The 13,814-nt window shown below is 41.9% G+C and overlaps 1 protein-coding gene across 1 annotated transcript in view; it reads right to left on the bottom strand.

Moving 5' to 3' along the window:
* Positions 1-13,814, bottom strand: part of LOC149336685 (uncharacterized) — a 69,020-nt gene that overhangs the window by 36,562 nt on the left and 18,644 nt on the right. Inside the window, exons 4-5 of the mRNA XM_089554207.1 lie at positions 11,591-11,593; positions 3,577-3,970 (exon numbers count right to left, since the gene is read on the bottom strand). Coding sequence (XP_089410333.1) covers positions 3,577-3,970; positions 11,591-11,593 — 397 coding nt within the window. The remainder of the gene's footprint in view (positions 1-3,576; positions 3,971-11,590; positions 11,594-13,814) is intronic.

Here is a 13,814-nt window from a genome sequence, read left to right as displayed (position 1 = left end):
TCGGGAATACTACTGCTGGAAAGGCAAAGTATGAAACAGCTGGAAGAGAACAAGAGCTGGGAAAATAAGATGAGGATATCCAATGTAAATTCATAAAGATATTAGCAAGCTGCTAAGCATCATGTAGCACTCCAGCTCAAATCTGTGAATGTTCCTATGCACAACAGGAAATTCCAAGACACAGTGAAACAGTTTCGCCTGCAGTGTAAAAGGAAGGAAGTGACAATGTCCTGGCCTGAAGTAATTTGATTTATGGAGTGGTGTTTCGCACTTTGTTGGAAATCACAGAAGATCTGCTTACAACCTGAAAAAGAAAAAGAAAAGAAAATATACCCCCCGACATATTCTTACCACAATTCATGCATTTCTGTTTAAGACTTCTCACATCAACACAACTGGAACTGCGACAAGCTGAGGACGCACGGCGCAAATCCGGAAGCAAGACCAAGAAGGGTAATGACTGCAGTGTTTCATGAGGCTAGGGATACCAAAGGTGAATGTGGACAGCAGTAGAACTGGGTCATTCCAGTGCTTGCTGAAGAATTCAGGTACTTGCATTCAGCTGACTGGATTCAAAGGGCTACATCCAGTCGGAAAGCACTTATATACATTCAAAACAACAATTCAGCTAGTTGCTACAAACAAGATACAAAAGAGTGCAAAGCCAACACACTTGATATTTAAAGAGGCAACCACTGTCAGAAGACGTGTGAAAATAAATCAAGCATGTGGAAGATTCAAAACATCTGCTTTAAGTCTTTCTTGCGTTTGTCACTGAAGAGAGGAAATGTGAATATTAGGCATAGACAGCAAAAAACATGGATCTAGCATGTCAAAAAGGCAGCAATTTTGGGGAAGAGTCAGAACTTATTGCTTTGCACTCAAGTATGCTTTTAAGAGAGTTGTTTTCATGCTGCTATATTTGCAACATCTAAACTTATAACAAAACTAAAATTCTGACTTTATATTAGATGCCAAGAAACATGGCTTCAGGAAATTCACACTATTGCCTCCTTGCGATTGTTTACGCACTCAAATATTGATCTAAATCAAAACTCCCATGCTTGCAAAAATGAACAGAGCAATGTTCCATAGTGCGACAAAAAACAAAATTAAAGATGTGTACGGTTAACTGCTCCATCCATTTCATGAGAACGTACAAATGACTTGTCACTGGAACCACTTATTATTGCTGTGCTACTATTACTACTACTACTAATGAAGCTAGCTTCATTTCCAAATTCTGGAAGCTGGACCTAGTCTACATTGCATCTGAGAAAGCTGGTACAGTGCACAGTGCAAAAAGATGGGATGTGCTGAAGAGAAATGATTAACAAAAGAGATAATTTGAGGCGTCGGAACATTCCAAAGTCAGAAAAGCATCTCACTGTTAGCACTACTGAGCCCGTCTTTCGTCACTTAATAAAGTCAGATAAATGCCTGTTGGTCAAATGTTTAGGGGAATCCTACAAGTTGGAGTAAATTTGTAATAAGGGAGTAATTACTCATTGGCATCCACCCAAGCGCAGCCATACGGCTACAGAGGATAGCTATACAGCTTTCTCAGAATCTTCGTAGTTAAAGAAAAATTCGCCCTGGCCCAGGGTTCGAACCCGAGACCACCGCTTCACCGGAGCAGTCGCTCTACCAACTGAGCTAACCGGGACGGCAAGGTTATGGTAGGGCGAGAGCGAATTGAATTTGTAGCCGTATTTGTAGCCGAGAGCAAATTTGTAGCCGTATGGCTGCGCTTGGGTGGATGCCAATGAGTAATTACTCCCTTATTATAAAATGCCTGTATATCACCACCATACCGAGAGACGCTGGTATGTTCCTGTGAGCCACCTTGTTTTGGTTATGTGAGCTCCTAGGCTAGGTTCACAACCAGTTAGCATATACCCGAAGAGTTTCACATGCAGGATGGATTTTCTATCCACAATGAGAAGATTAAAAAAGGCCCACAGCAAAGTAGCATTAAGTTGAGAACCTAGTGCCCTGTAAAAAACATCGAGAACCTAATGCAGGTGGCCAATAAACGGTTTATGGTAGCAAAGTAAGAAAAGTCACACAAATAGCACAAAAGCAATTTCTGCACTTGCACAGGAAAAAAGGTTCATAAAACAGAATAGGCAACTCTGACATTTGCATGCAGGGGATTTTTATGTATGCAGAAAATTGAAGAATTGCAGAATGGGTTACATTCGTGCTCGAGAGGTGGCAGCACCAGCAGTGCAGACAGGCACTAGTACTTAATGCAGCATCATCATACGGCTGTAGGGAAGAAATGCAAATTACGACGAGAGCATAGTTCTAATTAAGAAAAGAAAGACCATACCATGGTTCCAAACAAGTTTGTGCACATTGTTGCTAGGTGTCCCCATGCTTATGGTCATAAGGAAAGACTCATTCAGTGGCTGGCTAATGCAATTTGTACAAAATTCTTTAGTGCTTCACAGTGCTCAAGTATACATCTAAAGCTAAAAGAAATGTTTTACATGCTGTTAACTGGGTCATGATAAAATATATAGATGTCGTCACGCAGTGCTTACTTAAAACTTTTGACTGTCGCTTTAATGCAAGAGCTACTGTGCTTAATTGGTCAATGCATTTTACATGCGCTTTCTGAGCACTCACAAATACTGTTAATTACTTAAGCTACTACTACTGCCCTGACTATACTAATAGAACTGTTAGTACTGGGCTTAGGAGGCAGCGTAGGATGAAATAGCCCCGCGATAACAACTACTTTCTCCATAATGTGAAAACATGCCAGTAAAACTGCAGCTTTATTTCACCCCGGAAAGAACATACAGCATAAATAACAAAAAAAATTCTTCTCATATGCTGCAAAGCAGTAACAGGCAAAATACTTAAAAAAGGAACTCAAAGAAACGGTGTCTTTCTTTCACAGTAGCATAAAACTTAGCATCAAGATAATGCATCATTTCAAGACAAAAATTAACTTCATGTTTGCACCAACCCAATACAAATTTTAAAGTTCCAACGCTCTAATAGCAAGACCACTCTTAGATTAAAAAGGAATTATTATGATGTCTCACTTGTAAATTTAACACAAATAAACATTCAAAGTGCATACAATATTCTGTTCTGGTTTTCTTAGGCAGCCTAGAAAATGCTTTGCTGCAGGAAACACACAACAGCCGAGCTGCACACAGCACCCTATAGTAAGTAAAATAAAATTTTACTACACAACCACACTTATCTGTGACTGGAGCACTTTCATCATGCCGCTCCAATTTTTACGAGCAGAGAACAAGAAGTGTTTGCAATCGGTCAACCCGAAATCAAACATGTTCCTTGTGAATATGGCAGACCGCAACACAGCACAGTCTTTGTTAGAAGGCACGTTGATGGACAAACTTTACTTTAGGTCACCAGTGAAAGCTTACAAATTAACACGCTAAGGTTTTATAGAATGGTGGACACTTCTGTATGGTTATGCTGTTCACTGTACTTAAATTGCTACCTACATGCCAACATCCCCAAGCAAGTGAAGAAGGAGCAGTTTTCAATTCTAGTGTTTGTTTTGCACGTGCCTATTAAAGTTCGACCTGCATGCAAAGGATAGTGGACACAGCTGGCATTGGTACGGCTTCTCGCCTGTGTGGATGCGAAGGTGGTCTACCAGGGCACACTTCACTTTGAAGCTCTTTGTGCAATGGGTGCACTTGTATGGTCTCTCTCCTGTGTGGGTGCGAAGGTGGTCTACTAGGTGCCTCTGCTGAGTGAAGCTTTGGGGACAACAACTGCAAGTGAACGGTTTCTCGCCTGTGTGAGTACGGAGGTGCGCAATCAGGCCGCCCTTCTGCGTGAATCTTTTGCTGCAATGCGTGCATTTGTGCGGCTTCTCGCCCGTGTGGGTGTAAATGTGGGCTACCAGGTTCCCCTTCACTGCGAAGCTCTTGCCGCATTGTCTGCATTCAAAGGGCCGCTCCCCAGTGTGTGTCCTCTGGTGGTTTTTGAAGCTTGTGTGGACAGTTGTAGCATAACCACAATCTTGGCACAGGAACTGTCGCCTTCCTCGTGATTTTTCTTGTGTTGGCGAGCTGGATTTGACGTGAGTGACTGAGCCTGCACAAAGAAAAAAAAAAGTTTGCCAAAATGCGAGGGATATGCCTCACTCCATAGTTCTACACTGATGCCACCTTCAAGAGGGTAAATAAATGATGAAGGCACCCCTAATCAGTCCCCCTTATGGTGTTGACACATTGGGTGCCAAAGTCAGCACATCAAAGTTGAATAAAGCTTAGACCTGACACAAAACATTCCTTCCTTCCTAGCTGGCACGTAGATAGCATCCAGCATATAGAAGGTCATTACCAGCATGCCACTACAAAAGTGGTTGCATATGTAAAGAGCAGCAAATATTCTGAGCCTCTGTATGACTTTAGCACCGTTTGTCCCATCTTTGTATTTTCTCTAATTTGAGCTCACAATAAAAGGTAAAAATATGAAAAACATCCACCAGATGAATTTTCATGGAGCAAGAGTTTTTTCGATTTTCCAGCCATTACATTTTTCGGAGATCAACTTTACGGTGCAAATATCAAACTACACGCCACTCGCATAACTTAAAAAAAAACTATGGGGCCCATATAATGTGCTCGAAAAACAGCAAAAACTTGGCAAAGAAATAAAGATGCGAAATAATACACAACTTCACACTAATTTACCAGAAAGTTTAAAGCAGTTCTAATAATCATGGTTGTTTACACGTAAGACCATGTGCAGAAGGCTGCCTCAATATCATACTTCACATCTGCGCAAGAAAATTTGATTCCATGAGATTCAACGGCAAAGCACGGCATAGCACGGTGTCTGAACAGCGGCATATATATTATACGGCTTCCTGACACAATCACACCCCTCAGTGCTCATAAGCCAGATTTTGGGGACAGCTGGTTAACCATATTTGTCATCCAAACTAGTTATAATGCAACACCACGGTACTGGAGATACATAGAACAGAAAAAAAAATGGACAACTCAAGGTGTGCCCTGTGTCGGGCTTTTTTCTTGCTCGTTTTGTTTTAAATCCACAGATTGGATATATTCAGTATATCACTGCTCAAATCTCGTCAAAGAAATAAGGCCACCAAAGTGCAGACAATCTCAGACACGTACCCTAAATATATGACATGCACATGAAAAGTGTGCTTTCAACGCTGCAGCACTGAGACGCCTGACAATGCACCGATGCTACCCACATGATTATCACAGTTCTACAATCTTTCTACGACCTATTGCACCCGTTAACAATGTCAGTTTGGTCATCACAAAAGGTGCTCTGAGCATGTGCAACTATCTTCGTGAAAATGTGCAAAAAGTACATCGTGCATCTGAGGAATACTTTGACTCAAAGCTGCAATCCTACCTGTAGAGAAGGTGCGAGATGGGAGGAGAGCATCTGCTCTGGTGAAAGTAAAGTTAAATATGTGGGGCAAAATTTATAAATAGTGGAGAGATGCCAAAGCCTGACATCAAAACTTGAAGTACAAAATTAATCAGCCGCAGATTATCACAACATAATTGGATAAGACAATGCCCATCAGCGAACATGTTGCACTGCAGTGTGAAAAAAGCAAGCAAAATAATTTGCACAAAAGCAGTCAATAATATGATGGGACTTGAACTTCATTGAAGATACCAGAAGAAAGGCTTACGACCTGAAAAAAAAATAAGGGAAAGAAAAATTATCTTCAGGTATGTCTCCATCTCTATTCAAAGCTGCCGCTCTGGCTCAGTGGTTATGATGCTCGACTGCCAACCTGAAACATGTTGGTTCAATTTCACACTCGATGGTCACAATTCGATAGAGATGAAATGCTACAGGCTCATGCACTCTGTGATGTCAGGGCACATAACAGAAGTCAAGGTGGTCGAAATTATCCCAAGCCCTGCACTACGGCATCCCTCATAGCCCGAGTCCCATTGGAATGTTAAACCCCATAAAACCCAACAAAAGTGTCCATATACATGTTCTTTCTTTTCCAGCCTTCATTTGCACAACAGGCGATGTTGTGAAAAGCGAAGGTTGGCTGATGCAAATGCAGAATGTTGCAGAAAGAAAAGAGCCTTCAGCTAGTGCTTTCATAGAAGTTGGTTATCACAGATGCATTCAGAATCCAAACGAACTGGATCACTGAGCTGCTTTTTGCAGCATTCAGATACTTGAGCAGTTTAGATTTGCTTCCAGGGACTGCATCAACCTAAAATGACTTTGATTTGCCAAACAATTTCTCTTGATACCCAGTATACATATAGGACGCAAAAAGTGAAAATCCAACACTCTTCACATTTAAATTGGGATGCACTACCAAAATATACAAGGCTGCAGTCTTACTTGTCACTTCCATTTGCAAAGCATGCAGTGATGTAAACTGGATATTTTCTGAATCCGTCGCACTTTTGCTTATTATTGAGAAATGATATTGGCTACTGGGCATGTCAAGAATTTTAGAAAGGACTAAGCAAGGCACTTATCAAAACTGCTTTGAATTCATGATGATCATGATGGATTCTTATGGATCAAGGGTAGCCACGACCAAAGTGTGCCGTGGCACAGAGTATCTGCACTTATCCAAGGTGGGGTCAAAGGCCCATTTTCCAAGCATTTCACCACAGATAACCTGAGCACTAGGTCAGAGGAAAGTTTGCACCTTTCGCATCACTGGTGGGCACCCAGCAACACTGGATCGAACCCCGCACATACCTCATGTCAAAGAGTTTGGGTCCTCACCACCCTCGAACTGTTTACACACCTGACACTCATACACTCGTTTGGTTTATGGGTGTTCAACGTCCCAAGGCGACTCAGGCTATGAGGGACGTAGTAGTGAAGGCCTCCAGAAATTTCGACCACCTGGGGTTCTTTAACATGCACTGACATCACACAGTACACGGACCTCTAAAATTTCGCCTCCATCGAAATTCGACAGCCGCGGCCGGGATCGAACTCTCGTCTTTCGGGTCAGCAGCCGAGCACAATAACCACTAAGCCACCGCGGCGGCCTCATACACAGACTCTCATTAATGCTCAGAGTGCACATATAATGCAAAAAGAACAATCATAATAAAGTGGCAAGACAGCCATATTTCTGGAAATGTAACAGCAACAAGGCAAATCAATTCTTCACGCAGCACAGCATAAATACAGGCTCGTTCCAGGTGACTTCATATCATATATTGCTGTGGTGAAAGACATCAAATGGTATGGAAGTGCAATACCATAGCATATATTTTATGAACCGCAATCACGAAGCTTGAACTCACTTTTGTCTATGTGCATTTATGTGCGTGTCTTACAGGAACATTCGCCCAAAGCCCAGTTGCCACTCAATCACACAAACACCAACCGAGGTACCATTAGCAGAATCTTGAGGTGGCCCACTGTGCCCACATTCATTACAAGTTAATATTGCCAAAATATGCCATTTTAGACTACGACTGTCTGGCAGAGTAGTTGCCTTGAGGCATATTTTGCCACAAAAATTTTGTTTGCTTTTCTCATATTAGCTTGAATGCCTGCGAAAATAGAGTAATGCATCATGTATGCAAAAAAATGGAATGTCACATGCAGCTCTACTTAACTGGTAACTGCACACCCTAAGCACATCCACATGAAAAGAGAATATTACTATTACTGCTATAACTGCTGCTACTGCTACTCTTAGGCGAGGTTCATTTACAAAGAGTGGCAGCCAGACTTAGTCTAAACAAAATATTGGCAATATTGGCATATTGGCTAAACAACATATTGGCAACTGAGAGGGAAGAGAGATGGAATGTGCTAAAGAAAAAACAAACTACAGGACAGAAAACACGAAGTTGAAATGTGAACTTGGGAAAGTATTTTGCAATCCTTGCCCAAAATGTTAGCACTCATAAATTCAGTTTTCTAAAACGTCACAATTGCTTAGGTTAACTACTTATATCAAGAGAAAGTGTTAAGGCTCGAGGTGTCTTTCGCAAGTACTACGACCTTTTAGGCAAGCTTCACTACCAGTTTATATACACCTTGACGCAACTCGCCTGTGGAATACATTCCCTGTGAGCCATCCAAGCACAATACAGGCCAATAGCAAGGTCACATCTAATTCAGAGTAAAGTGCCATGCAAAAAAACAATTCAATCTGGTGAGCAATTTTCAAGCTTCGAGCAGGGCTATTGTAGAGTCCAGGTGCATTGTGTAGCTGCAATACCTGTAAAAAACACTGATACAATTATCAAAAAACCCTTTCTGGGCAAATACAGCCACCATCTTGGCAAACACTGCACCTCGGGAACACTACTGCTGGTAAGGCAAAGTATGAAACAGATTGGAGGAGAACAGGAGCTGTGAAATCCAGATAAGGATATCCAATGTAAATTCATAAAAATACTAGCAAGCTGGTAAGCATCATGTAGCACTCCTGCTCAAATTTGTAAATGTGCCAACGCACCAACAGCAAAGTCCGAGACAAAGTGAAACAGTTTCGCCTGCAGTGTAAAAGGAAGGAAGTGACAATGTTCCGGCCAGAAGTAATTTGATTTATGGAGTGGTGTTTCGCACTTTGTCAGAAATCTCAGAAGATCCGCTTACAACCTGAAAAAAAAAAGAAAAGAAAATATACCCCAGACATATCTTACCACAATTCATGCATATCACTTTAAGACTTCCCACATCAACACAACTGGAACTGCGACAAGCTGAGGACGCACGGCGCAAATCTGGAAGAAAGACCAAAAAGGGTAATGACTGCAGTGTTTCATGAGACTAGGGATACCAAAGGTGAATGTGGACAGCAGTAGAACTGGGTCATTCCAGTGCTTGCTGAAGAATTCAGGTACTTGCACTCAGCTGACTGGATTCAAGGAGCTACATCCAGTCGGAAAGCTCTTATATACATTCGAAACAAGAATTCAGCTAGTTGCTACAAACATGATACAAAAGAGTGCAAAGCCAACACTCTTGAGATTTAAAGAGGCATCCACTGTCAGAAGACGTGTGAAAATCAGAAATCAAGCATGTGGAAGATTCAAAACATCTCTTTCTTGCGTTTCTCACTGAAGAGAGGAAAAGTGAATATTAGGCACAGATAGCAAAAGACATTAATCTAGAATGTCAAAAAAGGCAGCAAATTTGGGGAAAAGTCAGAACTTATTGCTTTGCACTCAAGTACGCTTTCAACAGAGAAGTAGCTTTCATGCTGCTATACTTGCAACATCTAAACTTACAACAAAACTAAAATTCTGAGTTAATATTAGATCTCCAGAAACATGGCTTCAGGAAATTGGGGCCATTGCCTCCTTGCGATTGTTTACACACTCCCATGCTTGCAAAAATGAACAGAGCAATTCGCCATGAATGCGTAAAAAAAAAAATTCAGATGGGCACTTTGTTGACCTAAAGTGCGATAAGGCAGAAGCGCGGTTTTGCTGCTTTCCATTTTGACCATTTCGACCAGTTGAAAAGCGTGACATTTCTGTTGACAACTCCAGTTTACAACGATGAGGCATTAAATGCTTCCGCCTCAAAATAAAAGATGGGCACGGTTAGCTGCTCAAACCATTTCATGAGAACGTACAAATGTCTTGTCCCTAGAACCACTTATTATTGCTATGCTACTATTACTATTACTACTAATTAAGCTATAGCTTCATTTCCAAACAATAGAAGCTAGACCTAGTTTACGTCGTATCTGGGCAAGTTGGTACAACAGAGAGTGCAAAAAGATGGCATGTGCTGAAGAAAAATGATCTACAAAAAGGACAATTAGAGGTATCCGAACATTCAAAAGTCAGAAAAGCATCTCACTGTTAGCACTAGTGAGATCATTTTTCGTCATTTAATAAAGTCAGATGAAGTGCCTGTATATATCTCCACCATGCTGGTATGTTCCTGTGAGCCACCTTGCTTTGGATATGGAAGCTTCTAGGCTAGGTTCACAAGCAGTCAGCATATACCCGGTGAGTCTCACATGCAGGATGGACTTTCTATGCACAGTGGGAAGATGAAAAAAGGCCCACAGCAAAGTCGCATCAAGTTGAGAACCTAGTGCCCTGTGAAAAAATACTCAGAACCTAATGCAGGTTACCAATAAAGTCGTTTATGGTAGCACAGCAGGAAAAGTCACACAATTAGCACAAAAGCAATTTCTGCACTTGCACAGGCAGAAAGTTTCATGAAACAGAGTAGGCAACTCAGACATTTGCAAGCAGGGGCTATTTATGTAAGCAGAAAATTGAAGCTTCCACATTACAACTTTTTTTTTTTACTCAATTTCACAACCTGTTCGCAGTGGAGTGCAAGCGAAGAGAACGAGGTGAGGGGCATCCACCAGACTACTGCTTTCCTGTGCTCCAAAACAAACTACCGTATTTACACGATTGTAAGTCGACTCGAATGCAAGTCAACCCCCCTTATCTCATATCAGGAAAAAGAAACTTAGAGGTCCCTTAAGATTCCCCTTTAATAGCAGAATGCAATAGCATTACCTGGCCACCTCAGACGCTATCGGCTGCCGTGCGCAAGCGTGCCATTTCAAAACTAAAGCGTATTAGTTACTGGACTACTCATCCGCCCTTACGCCACTGTCCTCACTAGCACTGTCGCCGTGATCGCTGCTGCGGTCCCACAGCATATCAGTCTAAGGTCATTGTCCAGAGAAATTCCGCACTTCACATATGGCAACATCACGAAATCACGTGGAACAGCTGAAAATTCTGCCTTGCTCCAGCTGCCAGACCTTTATCACCCGTTCCGAGATGTAAACCGTGCTCCCCGCAGCGCAGTTCTTTTCTTCAGCGTAAATCATGACAATCATCTTGAATATAGCCATGAACAAGCGCCGAACTCTTACCGGGCCCAGAGCACAAATAACGACTGACGAAGCACTACGTTAAAAAGTGGTAAAACATGGTGGGCGGGCGGTCATCAAATATGTCACATCTAAAGACAAACTACTCGTGACCAGTGTCGGCTCTTCCGTCAGCTACCAACACTCCCTGACACCACTGCCGTTCCGAGTGGCAGTACAGTGGTGACCGTGCTCCCACAACTGGAACAGCGGCCCTTTCAACAACTATCGAGACTCCCTTGAGCTTCGAGTGCGCAGTTAAAGTAAAAAAAAAAAAAACTTGGAGGACGCTGACACGTCTTTTTTAAGAGCAGAACGCCACAGCGCTATTGGGCCACCACAGCTTATAGTAGCCGCAGTCTGCAGCCACACATGGGGAAGGCAAGAAGTACCAGTCCGCCACTTATCCATAGCTGCCATCGCCGCCGCTCTTGGGCAGGCTGCTGGTTCTGCGCATTGACAAAGCAGCTGCTCAAGGCCAGCACCAAGAGAGATATGCGACAGAGCCCCACAGGAAAAATGCAGCCACGCAGTAGCATCCCTGGTATCTCGTTTGTCTCGCCTTCATTTATGGTGGCACGCTTTGGTATCGATTGTAAGTCGACCTCCCCACTTCACATTTTCAAAAAAAAAAAAAAACAGGTCAGTCTGCAATCGTGCAAATACGGTACACACATCTGTTACTCGTCAGCATACCTTCATTCCTTCTGCTCCACTGCCCCCAATACGAACAAGCTGTACAATGGAGTCTTAAATACGTTGTTGATGCACTACAAAACACATCAAGCGTTATAAAGAACACCATTGGCCTCCCAGAGCCAACATCATCCATTACCCAAATTAGTGTAGTTCATTTCTTGTTCTCACAACATGAATACAGTAACTAAAGGCTTTGCAGCCACTGTCCTTTAAACAAACCATTGAATTAGAGGAGAACGACCTGGCAAACTTCTGAGGATGGTCTAATAACCTTTCTCACAAAGAGACATACCTACACTATGCAAACCACAACCCTGAAGCACTAGGTGGTAAGGCACACAGCACTATGCAAGTAGTTATGTAATACAGCTGACTTTTGATCGCTGAGGTCACCATGAATACCAAGAACGCACTGTGTAGATACCAGCCAAGGATGATGAACTGTGAAGCACATAACTGAGGTTAAAGAGCTCAGATGCATTGAAATGACAATCCCAACATGCAGTGAAGTTAACAAATCCTCTTTTGGTGCTTTCATATATAATTTATACCCACACAAACCATACACTGCCCCATTAAAAAAGACCCCGCAACTAAGCTGGCCAATCAGCACAACGCATGAAGGTTGCACACAAGTGCATTACTGAAAGCTAGCAGAATGAGCAGGAGCTTTATGGAGGAGTAGATGCCTTAGGATAAATGCTGTTTGTTCGGTATTCTCGTCTTCACTTGCATGCGAATGCCTTCAGGTAAAAGTGATACTGAAACAGCTAACTTCTTGTGGGCTTTCACATGCTGCTTTACATCTGGTTTTACCGATGTCCACTGGACACACATGGCTGTGACCAAGCTTGCCACCTGTACAAGTACAATGTCAAGAAAAGAAAAAGGAAAAAGCCAATACAACTGTTAAAACTGTCACACCACTACTTATAACAATGACACCAGTAATAACAAAAACAAAAAAAATGCTTTAAAGACAGAAGAACAGAGAGAGAGTCATTCCAAGCAATTCTGCACCATTATGAAAATAAACAAGTAGATTACATTCGTGCTCAAGGTGGCAGCACCACGGTGCAGGCACACTAGTACAGAGGGCAAAACGCATGTCTAGAACACGCTCCGAGCGTAACACGCGATAACTAGCGATAAGATTTGGTTAAAAATGGTCTGGAAGTAAACATGTGCTGTTAAACTCATAGAATTTCATCATCATTTCTTGCTTTCTTGGTCGCAGCGGCTTTGAGAGCTTCGGAATACACACTTTGGTTGTTCTAGGCATGCGTTTTGCCCTCTGTACTTACTGCAGCACCATATAGCCGTAGGGAAGAAAGGCAAAATAATGACAGCATTGTTATAATTAAGAAAAGGTAGACCATACCATGGTACCAAACAAGTTTGTGCACACTGTTGCTAGGTGTCCCCATACTTATGGTCACAAAGAAAGAATCATTCAGTGCTAGGCTAATGAGATTCACACAAAATGCTTTAGTGCTTCACTGTGTCCAAATATACATCTGAACCTAAAAGAAATGTTTTACATGCTCTTAACTTTAACTGTATCATGATCAAAAAATAGATGTCTTCAAGCAGTGGTTACTTAAAACTTCTGACCCATGCTTCAATGCATGAGCTACTGTGCTTAATTGCTCAATGCATTTTACATGCGCATTCTGAGCACTCACAAATACTGTTAATTACTTGAAGTACTATTATTTCTACTACTGCCATGACTACTAATAGAATTGTTGGTATTGGGCTTAGGAGGGAGCGGAAGATGAAAGAGCCCAGCAATAACAACTTTTTTCTCCATAGTGTGAAAACATGCCAGCAATAGTGCAGCTTTATTTCAACCCGGAAAGAACACATAGCATAAATGATAAACAAAATTCTTCTTATATGTTGCAAAGCATCTAACAGGGAAAACACTTTAAAAAAGAACTCAAAGATCAAAGAAACAGTGTCTTTCATTCACAGTAGCATGAAACTTTGCATCAAGGTAATGCATCATCTCCAGACAAAAATTTGCTTCTTGTTTGCACCTACCCAACACAAATTTTGAAGTCCCAAAGCCTTAATAGAAAAGACCACTCTTGGACGAAAAAGGAATCTTTATGATGCCTCATGTGCAAATTGCATGAAAACGAACATTCAAAGTGCATACAATATTCTGTTCTGGCTTTCTTAGGCAGCCTAGAAAATGCTTTGCTACAGGAAACACACATGAGCTGGGTTGCACACAGCCCCCCTATAGTAA

The sequence above is a fragment of the Amblyomma mixtum genome, chromosome 7 (genome assembly GCF_055824585.1).
Source record: "Amblyomma mixtum isolate Tamu chromosome 7, ASM5582458v1, whole genome shotgun sequence".
Lineage (NCBI taxonomy): Eukaryota > Metazoa > Arthropoda > Arachnida > Ixodida > Ixodidae > Amblyomma > Amblyomma mixtum.
Note: the sequence above shows the minus strand (reverse complement) of the source record. Positions and strands in the feature narration are given on the sequence as shown.